The sequence below is a fragment of the Magallana gigas genome, chromosome 8 (assembly GCF_963853765.1).
Source record: "Magallana gigas chromosome 8, xbMagGiga1.1, whole genome shotgun sequence".
Taxonomy (NCBI): domain Eukaryota; kingdom Metazoa; phylum Mollusca; class Bivalvia; order Ostreida; family Ostreidae; genus Magallana; species Magallana gigas.
Genome location: NC_088860.1, coordinates 26,790,813 through 26,808,155, shown reverse-complemented (window position 1 = coordinate 26,808,155; position 17,343 = coordinate 26,790,813). Strand labels below are relative to the sequence as shown.

Sequence of the window (17,343 nt, the reverse complement as noted above, 5' to 3'; positions counted from 1 at the left end):
CCTCCCCACGGATTAGGATTTTCATGATTTTGAGAATTAGGGTTTTTTTTCTCTCAATATTTCTGAGGATCAGTCTAGCCGCCCCCCCCCCCCCCACTTTCAATTTGCTTCCGACGCCAGTGTATATTCAAACAATAAAATGCTTTCTTTGGTGATTCATTCGGGATATGAAGGTAGCGACATTACAGGAAAAATACATAACCCGCGTTAGCGGGTTATGTAAATTTTTCCTGCAATGATCGCTACCTTCATAAACCATGAATCATCAAAGAAAGCATTTTATTGTTTATATTAACATCTTTCTTTAACTAATTAATAAACTGATTATGAAAAGTTAGTAAAATTCACTAAATTACTGTTAACGTACATAAGTACATTAGCTAAAAGAAACAGCCAAATCGTCTCCTGTGAGACTTTGAGTCTGGCATCATCATGATTATTTCATGCAGTCCGGGATTTTATTAAGGTCGCTGTAGGTTCAGACCATTCGATAAACAGGGCGTGTTAATTTCAGTTTTGTCACTTTCAGCCGCTGTAGATTTCGACCAATCGATAAATAGGGCGTGTAGATTTCAGTATGGCTGTATCTATAGAGTTATGAATTAACTATAACTTTCCTTAAGAAATAGAGGAAATTATACTTGGTTGATGTAAATATCATATATTGAATAAAATTTAAACCGTGATCTACATGTATTAGAAAAAGTGTCATACAAATGGCTTCTTATATGTAAATTCAATCCATCAAAAACAAAGTTGTGTTCTTTTCTGTTATAAAAAATCTGTTTTCTAAATTATTTATTCAGGCGATGGCCTAGAATTTGTATCAGTCCATCATCATTTGGGTCTTCTATTGTCGCAAAATCCCGGATAGTCTGAATATGTTAATAATACTGTAAGCAATGGGTATAAAAAACTGGGTCTTCTTAAGAAAAACTTCAATTTTCGATTGGGAGGGAAAAGCTTTTATATTTGTATACAATGTACAACGTTTATAAGAACTCTCCTTGAATATTTTACAGTTGTTTGGGATGGCTGCACGTTATACGAAAAAAAAATTTACAAAGTTCAATCGGCCGTCGCAAGGATTGTACTTGATCTCCAAATGAGAATCACTTTATTTTGAAACAGGCTGGAAACCTTTAAAAAAAGCAACGCTACGAAAAATTATATTTAAATTCACACAGGTGTGGTACCTGAATATCTACAAGAAATTGTTTCTAGTCGACGAGAAAACGTTTCAAAATAATATATCTGTAACAAAAACCAATATGATACTCCGAGATGTAAATTGGGAGAATTCAATCGGTCATTTGTACCAGATGCTGCCCGAAAATGGAGTCCTTTAAATGCAGAAGCAAAGAAGACTTCCTTTATATTTTGTAATACTTTATCTTCAAAGGATTCAAATCCACCCCATATTCTTCATTTGGTAACCGTTATACACGATTGTATTATTGTAAATCACACTGTAAGTTAGGACACGGCTGCTTGCCTAATTATGATTTATTCAGACGCAGTACTATAGATAGTTCCCTTTGTTCTTTTTTTATTTTTGCATAAAATATTCTAATGATAGAAATAATGTTTTAAACCGCATGTTTGAATTTGATTTAAACAAATAGATACCCACTTATTACATTCAGGTCATGAAATTTTTTTGTGGATCTTATCAATAATTATTTTGCCTCTTGTTCACAAATTCATAGCAGGTCTAAATAATACATATGTTGCCTGTATAATTATATTATTTTTAAAAAGTGTTAAATTACAGTTATGTTTACTACTGCACTACATACATGTATATACTACTGTATGTATTACCTACACTAAGTAATACCACTGTATGCATTACATAGTAACAAATCATTTTAACATTTTATACATTTAGTTAAGTTTAAAATTTCTGTTAATTTATATATTAGTAAATTTGACTACTGTTGTTCTATGCTGAGAGGAACTATAGTAAGTTGTTAGAATTGATTTCCGATCTACTTGAATAATTTCAAAAAAAATATGTTCGAACCAAAATTTTTTTTACTGAAATACCATGCACTAACATAAAATATTGCAAATAAACCATTTATGACCTAATTAAGTGGCAAGTGCACGTGCACGAGATAAGCACTTATTTTACCATGTAAATATCGCAGTTTTTTCTGCCTCCAGCTATAACTACTTTCTTCACGCAACTATCTCTTTACACTCTTGATATTGTTCATAGTTATTGTTTGAAATCGTGTAGTGTCTGGTACATGCATAAAGCAAAATCTGTTAACTGATACACCCCCATCCTTACATAATACCAAATTAGCGTGCTATACGGTTCGGTATGCGGGTCAGGTCAATACTTTCAGTAGCCCTCGTAGAGATATTAGATCTTGTAAGTGTAATATATCTATATCAGTCAATGACTCAAAAAGCATCAACTTCAAACCGTCTGCTTTGTCACTAATACTTCAAAGAAATAAATATCTCAGGATTTCTATAAATTACAATTCATTAAAAGCATTTATTACGTGTATCGAATTCATGCTATTATTGCATGTGTATTTATAATTGATTTATGAACGAAGAAAAATGCTATTAAATCTCTTATTTATTAAAGTGCATAGATCATGTAACGAGACAATAGGCAAACGCCCCCTCCCTCCCTCGCACTCCCTCCCCTCCCCCTCTCTTTCTCTCTCTCTCTCTCTCTCTCTCTCTCTCTCATAATATTGATGAACTAATAATTTACAAACAAACATCAAATATATTCATTAAGTAAATTACAATATATTTCAATACAATAGTATTCATTTGAAACCAAGTCTTTATAAAATCGACCCATTCCCCCTTTTCTCTCCATACAGTCATCAGGGCCTTGGAACAACAAAAATGTCACGACGATATCAAAATTTGAAGTATTATTCAAACAATTATCTTCTCGGCGATGTTATGGCATATTTAGCCTCATCTAAATAAATGACACCAAAAACGAAATGAAATATGTAACTGTTATGTTGAGCATATATCAGTATATTCAAAGTTCCAAGTTAATAGTTACTTGGTTGATCCACTATTTTATTGGACATTTTATCATTTCTAGAGAACAGTGTTACACTAGAAGTGGTCGTCAGATGTCCTACAAGTGATCTAATTATTTTGTTGGACTCATGAAAACAAACAACACACTCTGTGATAATTCAATTCAGGCCAGTTTGAAATATTTGAGGAACAATAAAAATGCCCCTTGGTTTAAACCCGTTATTACATGTTCATTCATTTGACGAAAGAATCTAATATCATTTATAAACATCATTTTATAAGCATGTAGTTTACTTGCCAGTTTTCCTGGCAGGTAAAATATCAATTGAAAGTATTTTTTTTTTAAAGCCAGGCATTAAAACGTCCGATATTTCGGACCAAGACACCTTGGGTCACATATTTTTATTACAATGAAAAACATTAAAATACATATACCCCTACCTTATAAAAGTATTTGAAAGATATACCGGGTATTTTAATTACAAAGAATATATATAACGTCAAATGCCTGTGGTGCTTTGAAGCAATATGAGCTGTATTTTTTTAGAATTTTATTTTGCTGCAAAAACCTGCTAGCATGCTTAGTCTGCATTTAACTTAAACTTTTAAGAATAAAATTTAAAAAATTAAAAAACCTTTGGGTTAAAGGTATGGACTTTACATCTAATTCATGTAAAAATACAAAAAATATTTTTTGGAAAGAAGTTTTTAACAGCTGGATTTTAATTGTAAAAGCAACTAGACAAGAAATTATGAATGTTCCAACATCTGAAAACATCTGGCTCAACCCAAAAATAAAATTTAATAACAGTTCTTTTTTCTAAAACATTATTTTAATGCTGGTTTTATACATATACAAGATCTTTTTGATAATGAGGGTATTTTCGTAGTCTAGAAACAATAGAAAATCAAAATATAAAACAAATTTTATTGAATATGCAAGCCTAAAAAGAGCAATATTTGAAATAAAATTAAATTATTAAATATTATTAAATGAAGACAATATCAATGATATCAAATACAAGTCTTGACCAAGTATACCCAGTCACATAAATATCTTCTTCACCTATGAAAAAGGTTGCAAAGACGGACTTATTAAGGAGAAAATAGAGCCAATTACATCTGTACATAAATGGCTGGAACAAAATAATTGAACTTCCATTTAAAACTACTAAAGTGTCAAAACTCCAATGGCTACAATTTCAAATACATAGAATAATACCAACAAATGATTTTCTTCACAAGATTAAGGTTAACGAATCCCCAGTCTTCTCCTTTTGTAAAAGGGTTAATATTGAACACTTATTTGAAGATCGCTATTGTGTAAAAGAACTTTGGGAACTATGCAAGGAGTGGTTGTTAAGGAAATTTGAAATGCAAGTAACATTTGACAAAAACTCAATTTTATTTGGAAAATATAAAGAGAGAAATTAGTATAAAGTACATAATCTTTTTATTCTAATAATAAAACAATACATATTTGTAAGTAGATAACTAGATAGAAAGAAGTTCCAAAACTGAATTTTAGTGCACTTGAAAATATAATGAAAAACAGAATATCTGTAGAGAATACATTTTGCTTAAAAACTGTAGATTCTCAGAGTTTGAAAGGCACTGGCAAAGAATGTGTGACTTATTATTATGACATACTAGTTATATTTATCAGATTCAATACATGATATAAAGTACTACCCCCTGCACACACCCACACAAACACCTTTCTTTTAAGAATTTCTCTCTTTCATCTTATTTTCACTGACTAACCTCCTTTTTCAAGTAGTATACAGGTACATTTGTATACGAGTTATATGCATAATATATAGTATATGCAACTTAGGCCTACATTGTATTCTTATTCTTTAAGAGACAATCTGTTACATTGTGAGATATGTGTACTTGTAACCTTTGTATCCTTTTCTACTGTCTTTGTCAATAATTTTCAACCCCCCCCCCCCCAAAAAAAAAAACCCCAAAAAAACAAAACAAAAAAACTTTTCTGATAAATAAGATTTGAAAAAATAAATAATTTTTGCCAGAAGAAAGATTTCTCTTCTAATGAATATATAGCAGTTCAATTTTTGTACAGGACGACAATAATTAAACTTTGATTCCATCAGGGCTTCTCACGCAAAAAATAAGGCTAACAGAAAAAAAATGACATTTTTGTCATTTTTTAGTAGAAATAACATTAACATTTTCGTAAACAAAAATCAGCATTTGAAAATTGCAGCTCATATTGCTTTACATGTACATATAATACTTGTTATATACATGTACATGTATATATATGAACACATATAATACAAAAAATAGGGGTGGAGGCGCCCTGGCGGTGTATTTTTGGCAAGAGTACTCACTCTATGAAACAAACAGAAAACGTTTGCTTACTTTTTTAATATTTTCCTGATGTTATCTAATTTTATTTATATATCACAGACGACTAAACTAAACGAGAAAATCAAACATTCAAACACGCGGAGCCGCACGGAACTGTTTGCGGATCCAATTTTCCTATTAGATGCTCATGATCTGGTGTCTTTTATATGCTTTGCTTCATGAGTTGGGGTGATGAACATTTCAAGCTTCTTTAAAACATTGAGAATATTATTTCTACACAAGAAATGTTTATTTCACAATCTTAAAAATGCTCGAATTAATCGAAAATAATATAGAAAGTAGCTTGATTGATCAACAAATTTCAGATAATGAATGGAACAGCGTTAATTTCGGTTGATGAGGAATCGCAACAACCGCCTGTTAGTTTTTCAGACCTTCCTGACGATGTCTTGTTTACAATTTGTAGACAGCTGGACATTGCATCCTTGTCAGTGTTATGTCGAGTTTGTCGCAAATTGAAGGACTTGCTGAGCAGTGATCACGCCTGGCTACCGTTCGATAAGAATTTCAATGTCCTGCGTGCTGACAACGGCATCACGTAAGTTTCAGAATAAATCAGAATAAGTATCTGTTAGATAACGTATTTAGTGCCACCCTGTATATTGTGCACAAGTAGTGCTTACGTCATTAGATGTTGAGTTTTAAATAAACACATAAAACCTAACATGGTGTCAGAAGCTGGCGTATTCGAAGCCACAATTTCCACAAACAGAAGCAAGACAACACCAATCGAGTGATTATTTCGTCGAAAGAGCTTCATATCTACCTCAGGCTAAAGTTGCATATTTACCCAACGACACTGAAAGAACTATATATGATATTAGTCAAATTTGGCCCCCAACATTCGCTATTTTTAAAATGATTCTGGTACATTAACTTCTTGTGTTATTTTATAAAAGAGTTGACATGAAATATGTTTTTCACCCATTTATTTGATTTATATGCACCCACTGGCAGTATATGACGTCAGAAGTGACGCTATTTTTATAATTCAATCAAAATCAACCAAAAATTGACATTTTTCTTATCTTTTTTCGAATGGGAAATATAGAGCGACTCTATGAACAAGAACGAACTTTTTGTCACTTATAAGTATTGGAAAGATACATCTTTGGTGAAAATATTTTGTTTGCTCAAGTAGTCGCTCAATGTTTCCTTAAAGAAAAACTGCCTCAAAACAAGCCGTTTTATGCTAAAAATGAGAAAATGGCGGGAAAAGGTAAACTTTATGATGTCATATTTTTAAATTGTGGGCACTAAAATCAAAATGAAAATTATGAAATATTTCAAATGTATATTTGTACAAATAAAACAAACAATTACAGTAAAATGACAATGTTCATTTTAGAGGGCCATTTTAGACTCAAACCATATATAATCCTTTCACTGTAAAGTTTGTCACGCTGGTGAGCACGTTTTCTACGGCAGCCATTTGCAATCAGATTTGAACTTATTTATTTATCAGAAAAGTCTGAGAGTTTGACAACATTTGATGTTAGTGTGCATCAGAAATACAATATCAACTATGCACAATAGTGTATTGACAGCAGTATTTGCATTTTTATACCGAACGATCGATTCTGGGAAAAAACTACGGTGTGCAGTTTGTGACATTTCAAAATGTCTGTAGTGCGAAGTGAATTACCGATTCCTTTACCTATGAATGTGAAGGGAGACCTCAAAGGGAACTGGAAATTCTTTAAATCACAATGGATGAATTATGAAATAGCCACAGGCCTGGACAAGAAACAGGATGCAATCAGGATAGCAACATTATTAACAGTCATTGGCAAAGATTGTTATCATATTTATGAGAACTTAAACCTCACGGAAGAAGAGAGACAGGATATAGCAGCAGTTATAGAAGCACTTCAAAAACACTTTACACCAAAGACAAATGTTATCTATGAAAGATATATCTTCAATACAAGTGATCAACTGCCTAATGAAACACTAAATGACTACATCTGCAGGCTGAGAGAACTCGCGAAGTCGTGCGAATTTCGAAACATGACTGATGATATGATACGTGATCGTCTAGTGTTAGGGACCAAAGACACAGCATCAAGAGGCAGAATGTTAAGAGAAGCCGACTTAACACTGGACAAAGCTATAACAATGTGTTTGACAAGCGAAAGAACTTCATCACAGCTGCAGAAGTTAGAACACAACACCAGTCATACAGCCAATTCAGAACAAGCAGAAGTGAAATACGTCAGTTCAAAAGGAGACAAAGCCTATAAACCCAGAGGAAAACATCCATTCAAAGGTCAAGGGAAGAAACAGCAGAAGACTGTTCAGCCAAAGAACAGTGCAATGGTTATTAAGTGCAAGTACTGTGGAGGCACACATCCACGAGACAGAGACAAATGCCCAGCTTTCGGACATACATGCTGGAAATGTAAGAAGAAGAATCACTTTCCAAAAGTTTGTAAACAGACTACTGTGAACAGTATCCAAGATGAAGACACAAGTGACTCGGACTCTGATTCTCTATATGCCGTGAATTCTTCGTCTGGAAAACAGTGATTCGTAAAAATACACATGAGTGCTAGTGGAAACAGTTCTAATGTTACCTGTCAATTGGATAGTGGGTCTACCTGCAACATAATAAACTTTAGGCAGTACGCTCAAATCATGCAAACAGGCGACCCCCCACTGAAACCTACCGAGAAGACACTAAAGCTCTACGGAGGGAAATCGAAACTCATTCCACTTGGCATTGCAACCTTTAAATGCCGGGTGATCCAGTCTGGAAAAACAGAAAATCTTGACTTTTATGTTGTCGAGATGGACCAGACACCTATCCTCTCAGCAGAAGCTTGTGAAAAACTTGGATTACTGACTGTCAATGTAGTTCACAAGCTGACAACTACGTCATCACAATTTAAGCCAATGTCCAAGGAACAAATTCTTGATGAGTTCAAGGATGTATTTGAAGGACTTGGTGAGTTTGAAGGCGAGTACCACATTGACCTTGACCCAACAGTGAAGCCAGTACAGAGACAGCCAAGAAGGGTACCACAAGCTCTTAAGGGAGAAATTAAGGAAAAAATTGAATCTCTAGTCAAAAGAGGTGTTCTCAAGAAAGTGTCATCACCCACAGATTGGATTAGTAACATGGTTGCTGTCAAGAAGCCTGGTAAACTGAGACTGTGCATCGACCCCAAAGACTTAAACTCTGCTATTAAAAGACCACATTACCAAATGCCAACTGTAGATGATATTCTACCTAAGATATCAAAGGCCAAAGTGTTCACTGTGATGGATGCAAAAGAAGGTTTCTGGCACGTGAAGCTGGACAAGGAATCCAGTCTACTCACCACATTCTGGACTCCATTTGGAAGATAACGTGCAAAAGAAGGTTTCTGGCACGTGAAGCTGGACAAGGAATCCAGTCTACTCACCACATTCTGGACTCCATTTGGAAGATAACGCTCTGGACACGTTTTCCATTTGGACTCTCATCAGCACCAGAGGAGTTCCAACAAAAGCAGCATGAAGTATTAGAGGGCCTTCAACATACAGAGGTCATTATGGATGATATCTTGGTCTATGGATCTGGTGAGACTATGGAAGATGCAATTAGGGATCATGATTTTCACCTACAAGCGCTTCTTCAAAGAGCACGTGAAGTAGGTCTGAAACTCAACAAGGAGAAGTTAAAGCTGCGACTCACTTCTGTCAAGTATATTGGTCAGATACTTACCACTGAAGGAATGTGCCCTGATCCAGATAAGGTGAAAGCTGTTGTCGAGATGCCACGACCCAAGAATGTTAAAGATGTTCAGAGACTTATTGGACTTGTGACTTACCTATCCAAATACTTACCACATTTATCTGAAACTTGTGAACCTCTACACAGACTAACCGTTAAAGATACCTTATGGCACTGGGAGTCACAACAAGAAAATGCATTTAAAGCAATAAAGCAACTAGTCAGCACTGAACCAGTGTTAAAGTACTATGACGTGAATGAGGAAGTGACTATTCAATGTGATGCATCTGAAGTTGGTTTAGGTGCAACTCTAATGCAGCAAGGACAACCAGTTGCGTATGCGTCCAGAGCGTTATCTCAGACTGAACAACGCTATGCCCAAATTGAGAAAGAATGTTTGGCAATAGTGTTTGCATGTGAGCATTTCTATCAATACATCTATGGCAGAGACCTTGTGACAGTCCAGTCTGATCACAAGCCCTTGGAGACAATTTTCAAGAAATCCTTATTGGCAGCTCCAAAACGTCTTCAAAGGATGCTACTTCGTCTCCAGAAGTACAATCTACGAGTAACATACACCAAGGGAAGCGAACTTTACATAGCAGACACTCTGTCCAGAGCCTTTGTGACAGATACCGAATACATTTTCAACGCATTTTCGCAAGAAATCTCACAGATTAATCAAAGTGAATGGATTCCAAAGATCAGCCATTCAAGATTTCAGCAGATCAGAGAGATGACTAACAGTGATCCAGTACTACAAACACTGAAGACTGTCATACTTACCGGCTGGAATGACCGTCAAGAAGATGTCCCAGTAGCAGTCAGAGACTATTGGAACATACGTGATGAGTTAACGGCTCAGGATGGATTGATCTACAAGAGCAACAAAGTCGTGATACCAAAAGTTCTTCGCCCTGAGATGTTCAGTAGAATTCATTCAAGTCATCTTGGAACTGAATCATGTTTAAGGAAGGCAAGAGATGCAGTTTTTTGGCCTAATATGTCAGCTGAGCTACGCGACTTCATATCGAAGTGCAGCACTTGCAACAAAATGCAGGACCAACAATCAAAGCAGCCTCTTATCGCACATGATGTACCAAAAATACCATGGACAAAGTTAGGAGTTGATATCTTCACTTACTAAAACCAAGAATATCTAGTTACTGTGGACTATTTTAGTGATTTCTTTGAGCTAGATATCCAAACAGACACATCAGCAATGACCGTAATAGATTGTCTCAAGCAACAGTTTGCTCGCCATGGGATTCCGGATACCGTTATTTCTGATAATGGACCTCAGTTTAAATCTGCAGACTTTCACACCTTTGCTTGTGATTGGGAATTTGAACATTCTACTTCATCACCGTATCACAGCCAATCTAATGGCAAGGCGGAATCTGCTGTGAAAATTGCAAAGAAATTAGTGAAGAAGTGTATTTCTAGCAAGACTGATATCTGGAAAGCAATTCTAGATTGGCGAAACACTCCTACAAAGGATATGAATTGTAGTCCCGTCCAAAGACTTATGTCTAGGAGGACAAGACATTCCTTACCAACAGCTGCTGCTCTACTTGAACAAAATATCAGCACAAATACCCATGAAAAGATCATGCATAAGAGACAACTTTCTAAACAGCAGTATGACAAACACACTAAGGACCTTCCAGAACTACAGATTGGACAAATCGTTCGAATGAAGAAACACCCAAATGTAAAATACTGGCAGTTTGGAACATGTACCCAGTCTCTCGGGAACAGGTCATACCTCATCGACTTAAATGGAAAGTCATACCGCAGAAACAGAAGAGAGATGCGCCCAACCAAGGAGGCTCATGATGCAGAAAGAACAGATCCTTTACCCTACAAGCCCGAGGATGATCCACTCATGATTACAAATGTACGTCCCCATAACGAGAGTGTGAAGCAGCCTATTGCTCCAGAACCACAAACCGCATTGGGATCTTCTAGAGAGACTATCACATCTTCCGCAAGTGACAATAATTGTGCAGTAAATGCTTCAACTAAATTGCGTGGCAGCTCAAGAAATGCCAGATTACCATCAAAGTTCAAGGACTTTATTATGACCTAAGATACATAAAAAAGTGCAGTATGAACTTCTAATTGTAATGTGCGTTTTTTTTCTTTCGTTTTAATAAAAGGGGGATGTTAGATAATGTATTTAGTGCCACCCTGTATATTGTGCACAAGTAGTGCTTACGTCATTAGATGTTGAGTTTTAAATAAACACATAAAACCTAACAGTATCCACCAGTTGTCTATTGGCTAATCAGGGTTGTGGCTAACTTTTCAAAGTCTATGGGTCCACAGTTAAACTTACGGGCATACATACTACATCAAGAAATTTTATTGAAAATAAATATTTTGAAGAAACGTCTGTGTGTCGTATGTCGTCATTATCAAGTCGAACATATGAACTATCTTTCTTTTTTACAGTGTCTTTGTGACACAATAATGTTAAACTGCATAACAGGACATAAAGTAAATATGGTTTACATCAAATCATATTTATTGCTTATCTTCCTGCATTTGAAGAAACTGTGAAGTCCGACATAAGACAGGTGCATGCTCCTGACACTGGATATTGTTAAACAAACATTGACCACGCGATGAGTCAACAGGTGGCTGATTATGTAATGGCGATTACACTGGCGAGAACTTGTTTGATGCAAGGAACAGTGGTCTCAGAGGATTGAAATTATAAGACATGAAAATAAAATTAATAATAAAGTATTTTTGATCAGTAGTGTACATTGTACACTCATACAATTTGCATAACATGAGATATCGGCAGAAATGCACTCTGAAAAAATGTTATTCGCATTTCCCAAATTTGATTAAATTTTGGCTGAATAAAGGTGTGAATTATACACAGGACTCTATGGTACTCACTCTTACAAATAATAAAAAAAACTCCTATTTTGGAAAAAAAACCGCTCGCCATGTGGACGATCAGACTTTGAATTTCTTATCGCCCACATAAAATTTTATTCACATTGGTGAGCGGGCAAGTGGATATCTACAACCCTGCTAATCTCAGCGGGATTCATTGAGGCTGAGAAATTTTGACTGAAGTTTCTTCCAAATCTAAGAAAGTAGTCATGCAGTCAAAAAGTTTTACAGTCTCAACGAATTTTGCTGAGATGAAATTTATAACATTAATAACACAAGGTATCTAACTCCAAATTGTTTGGGATATCCCTTCCATGAACTGATGAAATACGATCAATGTTCACTTTCAATAGAATAGCAGTGGACAAGTGTAGAGCCCCATTCTTTTTATGATAATATACTTAAACAAATGATATAAAACATGCTGGTCTCTATTTTCTTCTTACTATCATTGTTCACTTTCACTAGAAACTAGAAAGCATCATCTTCGCTAGCCAAGGGTTTTCGGTCCACTTTGCTCCCTGTAAACCCTTGGCGGATTTCATTACGAAAACTCGGTGATGTGGTGGCGCTATCTAGCGAGCAACTTGAGTTGCGCCCCTTACATATTTACATTTTAATTGAATTAAACAACGGGATATATACACACTACGGCATTAATACAACTTAAAAAAATGTTGACAGCCGAATGTCGGAACATAATTAATGATGCTATAAAACATGTTAAATACGAATTAAGTTATAACCTAGGGAAAACACGGAATGTGGTTTTTTTCATAGTGTTTTGTGTGAAGTCGCCGATTTATATGAAAGCTTTCATGCCATAAAACCAGGTATCGCTGTCGTGAATATTGCGGACCAAAGAAATTAAATAAAACAAAGCTCATTGAACCTTTACAAGCAATAATCATAAGCAGGAACGTATATACTAACGGGATAGGCTACTTCTACATTCGCCATGTTTACTTCCCATGCTGATCACGCGAGCCTTAACACGTTTGTAGAACTACACGTTCAATCCCAGTAAAATAGATATGTTTTAAAGCAATTTGGTTAGACCATCGTTGGGGAGGCACTGTACTCGTGAACTTGTGTCTCAACTTGTTAAAAGCACCAAATGTTTTACCAAAGATCACACATGTGTTTTCTTTTTAAGTTTATATTTACAAGCACTGTGATTGGATCAGCTACTCGCAGCTGCAGCCAATCATAAAGCGGAGCTTGTCACCGAGTTTTTGTAATGAAATCCGCCAAGGGTTTATGGGGAGCAAAGTGGACCGAAAACCCTTGGCTAGCGAAGATGAGAAAGCATAAACAGCATTGAAACATTGCTCACTGATTGGAAAAATTGTTTCACACCACAAAACTCTTAAAAACTGAACTTGGGTAAATCTCGGTGAGACTAGTTTAGACTGAAAAATGTTGACTGATGTCTCTTCCGAATCTCAGACCAATTTCACAAAATGTGTATAAAGAAATGACAGTTTAAGTTTTCAGACTCAACAAATGTTATTGAGATTAATCTTTAGCATAAGTACGCAGAGTTGGGGTCAATTACTTTGAAAAGTAATTAATTACTTTCAAATACATTGACAATTTTATCAATTACTTGCAATTACAATTACATTGATTTTTTAAAATGTAATTTATTACTCTCAATTACTTTGATAAATGTAATTAATTACATTTCAAATACTTGAGTTTTATTTTTTTAAATTTTGAGAACATATATTAACAGCTTTAAGATATACAGAGCTTTATGTACAGTAATGTTTCAGTTCAGATCAGATTTCTTGAAAATTTCTAGGAAAATTTTCTTTAACATTAAATTCATTAAGTACCATTGAGTTCATTTTTGGTTCTGAATAATATTTTCTCTGTTGCGAATTAATTTTTATTCACATATTAAAACTATGTTTGGGCAGTGTTTTATGCTGTATAAACATTATGGGACATTTAATTATTGTATAAACAAAAGTCCATGCCAAACATGTATAAAATCTATTTATAATTATAAGACACCTTTTTTATATTTTAAACATGGAAAAAAAAGTAATTGAGATGTAATTGAAAAGTAATTGAAAATACACAATATTTTTGGAATGTATTTAAATACATTCAATTACTTGTAAATGAAGACAGACTCAATTACAAATTACTTTCAATTACTTTGAAAAATGTAATTAATTACACTCAATTACAAATACTTTTTTCAATTGCCCCATCCCTGTAAATTAAAGTACGCATCATTTGATTACATATAATATACGGAGTTTTGAAAAAGCTATAAATATGGAAGATTATAGTTTGTGAAATAAAGCTATATACATGTATTATCTATTTGATAAGTTACAGATTTCTTTTTTAGTTGTTATAAAATATTTTTAATGTATTATTTATATTTTCTTTTATATCATGTTTTATACAGTATTGTTTGATTATTTTCTTTTATTACTTTAATTAATGATAAACAAATTTCATTTACTTTCAGACTTTCTTTGAAAGAGAAGTTCCGGATTTCTTGTAACAGAGAAAAGGGTGTTTATCAAGAATCTCTTTTTATAAATTTCACTGGAAGGTATGTTCATTGCTCCCCAGAAACCACAGTATGATATTTATCAGTTTTATTATTTACTGAGATGTTTTGAGTTAGGAGAAACATTCTAGAACAAGCTGAAAACCATACAAAAGCAATATCAATTAAATCCATTTTCGGTTTAATAAAGTACATTTTGATACCCATGCTTACCAGTATGTACCTTAGTTTTAGAGTTGCATGTATTTAGAGATATTTATTGCTTTTCATTAATTATTAATGATTTTTCTGGAAAATAAGATTTGACTGAATTTTAAATTTCAGACAACTGCCATGGCGAAGGAGTGAAAGTGCGAAGATGCAACAGCGAAGCGCGAAGATGCGATGGCGAAGGCGAAGGAGCGCCTTCGCAACTTCGCGCTCTGGCCTTCGCATCTTCGCACTTTGGCCTTCGCCTTTTTTGATTGCATTCAGCAAGTCTCGGTCGATTACATAAAATGTGATTCATGCACTGTTCTCGCCAAGGTTTTCCGATTAATCCATGCTATTATTGGTACGCATGCGCTAGGCCATCGTGCTTACTATGAATGTTTATAAATATTTTTATGTGTACATGTGAACTATATGTTTACCAGAGCTGGCTATGCCCAATCATTATATACTCAACATAAAATGTAATGTCCGCCATAATGTGTACATATGCACTTTCAGACTCCTGTCACTGAGCAGCCGTCTGTTTACCTTGGATCAAACACAGTAACATTCTAATTTCATTATGCGACACTCCTTGCTGATGCATGAATCTGAAGGGGAGAGGGGGTCCGCCCCCGGAATATTCAATATTGATAATTTCACGCAGTAAAAGGGGAGAGGGGGTCCGGACCCCATCCCCCTGGATAATTTAATTTTATTAATTATATAAAATAAAATTTCCAAAATATATGCCTTGGAACCCTTTATACGATAAAGAGCTCCGCAATTATAAAAAGGCGAAAGCGCGAAGATGCGAAGGCGAGAGTGCAAAGTTGAAGGAGCAATAGTAGTATCCCTTCTTCGCCTTCACAACTTAGCACTTCGCCTTCGCATCTTCGCGCTTCGCCATCGCATCTTCGCACTTTCTCTATATCGCCGTCGCACTTTCGCCATCGCAACTTCGCACTCTCGCATCTTCGCCCTATAGGCGAAAAAGCGAAGGTCGAAGTGGTCCGTTGAAGCACTACATGTATCTCATTATTACGAGTGACAACACATTAAAATTATTTCGAGATACAAGACACTTTTAACCAAATTCTGTTTATTGGAAATGAAAGAGTAGACTCGATATTTTTATGAATTATATTTGCATTGACGATGTCCCCTACTACAAACTGCTGGGTATGATAGTGCATCACCCAGAATTAATGATGAAACCAAAATTATGAAAAGTTTACTCCACTGTTAGGCATTATAACCAAGCTGAAGGTAGCTGGTACTGACAGCAACCATTACGCCAGCAGAAGTTAACGGCCAATAAATATAAATGTCAAAGTACTGAGAGTACTCGAAAAGAAAATATATTTTACTTTATCATCGGCATACTTTAATCAATATCATATGATTAATGCATCAATAGTTTGTATGAGCATTGACAACTTTAAAAAGATCGTGTGATCAAAATCAAGGGGTATATAAACCCCTAATAAGCCTAAACCCTTTATCAATGCTTTTAGAAACAATCTTTTCTTATTTTAATCGATCAGAGTTTATTATATATTAGGATTTACTATAGTCAGGTACTCTTCACACATTTGTTCTAAAAGAAGTCTATTCATGATCACAAATACAACATTACAACAAATGTTTAGAATATTGGTGTTCATGTATTACGTCGAAGAAAACAAAACTAACGTAAAATGATTTTTTAAAAACCACTTTCCCCCAGAAATGTAAATAAGAAGTATAATTCATATTCCTGCGTTACCTTCCTTAGTCTTTCTCCATAAAAATATATACATATATCATTCTTCGATTGACAATTCATTCACCAATGAATATTGCTTATATTCCATAACAACAATTATTATTTTATGATTATTGTTCGTTAATTATTACATAATATCCTCATTGTGTATGAATTTGTTTTTCTTTATTTGTGTCATTTCTCGCCATATGTCGACGAGAGAAGTGACGTAACTGTTAACAATCAATTTGTGGCAATGTTAGAGTCTTTTGTGTGTGCTTGCTACGGATATTAAAAACTATTTTAATATACAGTGATCCATTGACAAGTTCGGTGTTTTTAACTTCAAAAACAGTTGAACAGAGTGAAAATTCAAGTAATTTCAAAGTCGTACTAGACTTTGACCTGTGCGTGCACGGGTTGACATTGCATATGATATCGGACATTTACGAAATAGATACATCAACACACCGTATATTGTTGGCATTTACATAACAAAGCTTTAAGCCTACAATAATGCTATTAATTTCACTACACTCTGCTTAGTTTGAATAATTTGTACCATAGTTTACGATTATTCATTATATCTTATTATCATAGTAATATTGGGAGTGCATTTGCCTCTAAACAATACGGTGCCAATGCGTTGGTCTTTATATATGTACATTGTACTGCGTGAATTTCCAAAATGACTTTCTATCCCCGACAAAGATTAATTATTCTTAATTTTAAAAAAAAAATATAGCCCTAATGAATATATGGACTTCTCATTGTTATATTTTTATTTTATATTCATTCATTTCCGACTTA

General features: G+C 34.5%; 2 protein-coding genes across 3 annotated transcripts in view; one reads left to right on the top strand and one right to left on the bottom strand.

Moving 5' to 3' along the window:
• LOC105328884 (uncharacterized) overlaps positions 1–17,343 on the bottom strand; it is a 73,838-nt gene that overhangs the window by 28,840 nt on the left and 27,655 nt on the right. The window lies entirely within an intron of this gene.
• The window catches only part of LOC105333731 (F-box/WD repeat-containing protein 4), a 116,066-nt gene continuing 104,339 nt past the window's right edge, over positions 5,617–17,343 (top strand). The window contains exon 1 of the mRNA XM_066068529.1: positions 5,617–5,965. Within this exon, the coding sequence (XP_065924601.1) occupies positions 5,736–5,965 (230 nt within the window). The 5' untranslated portion in view covers positions 5,617–5,735. The remainder of the gene's footprint in view (positions 5,966–17,343) is intronic.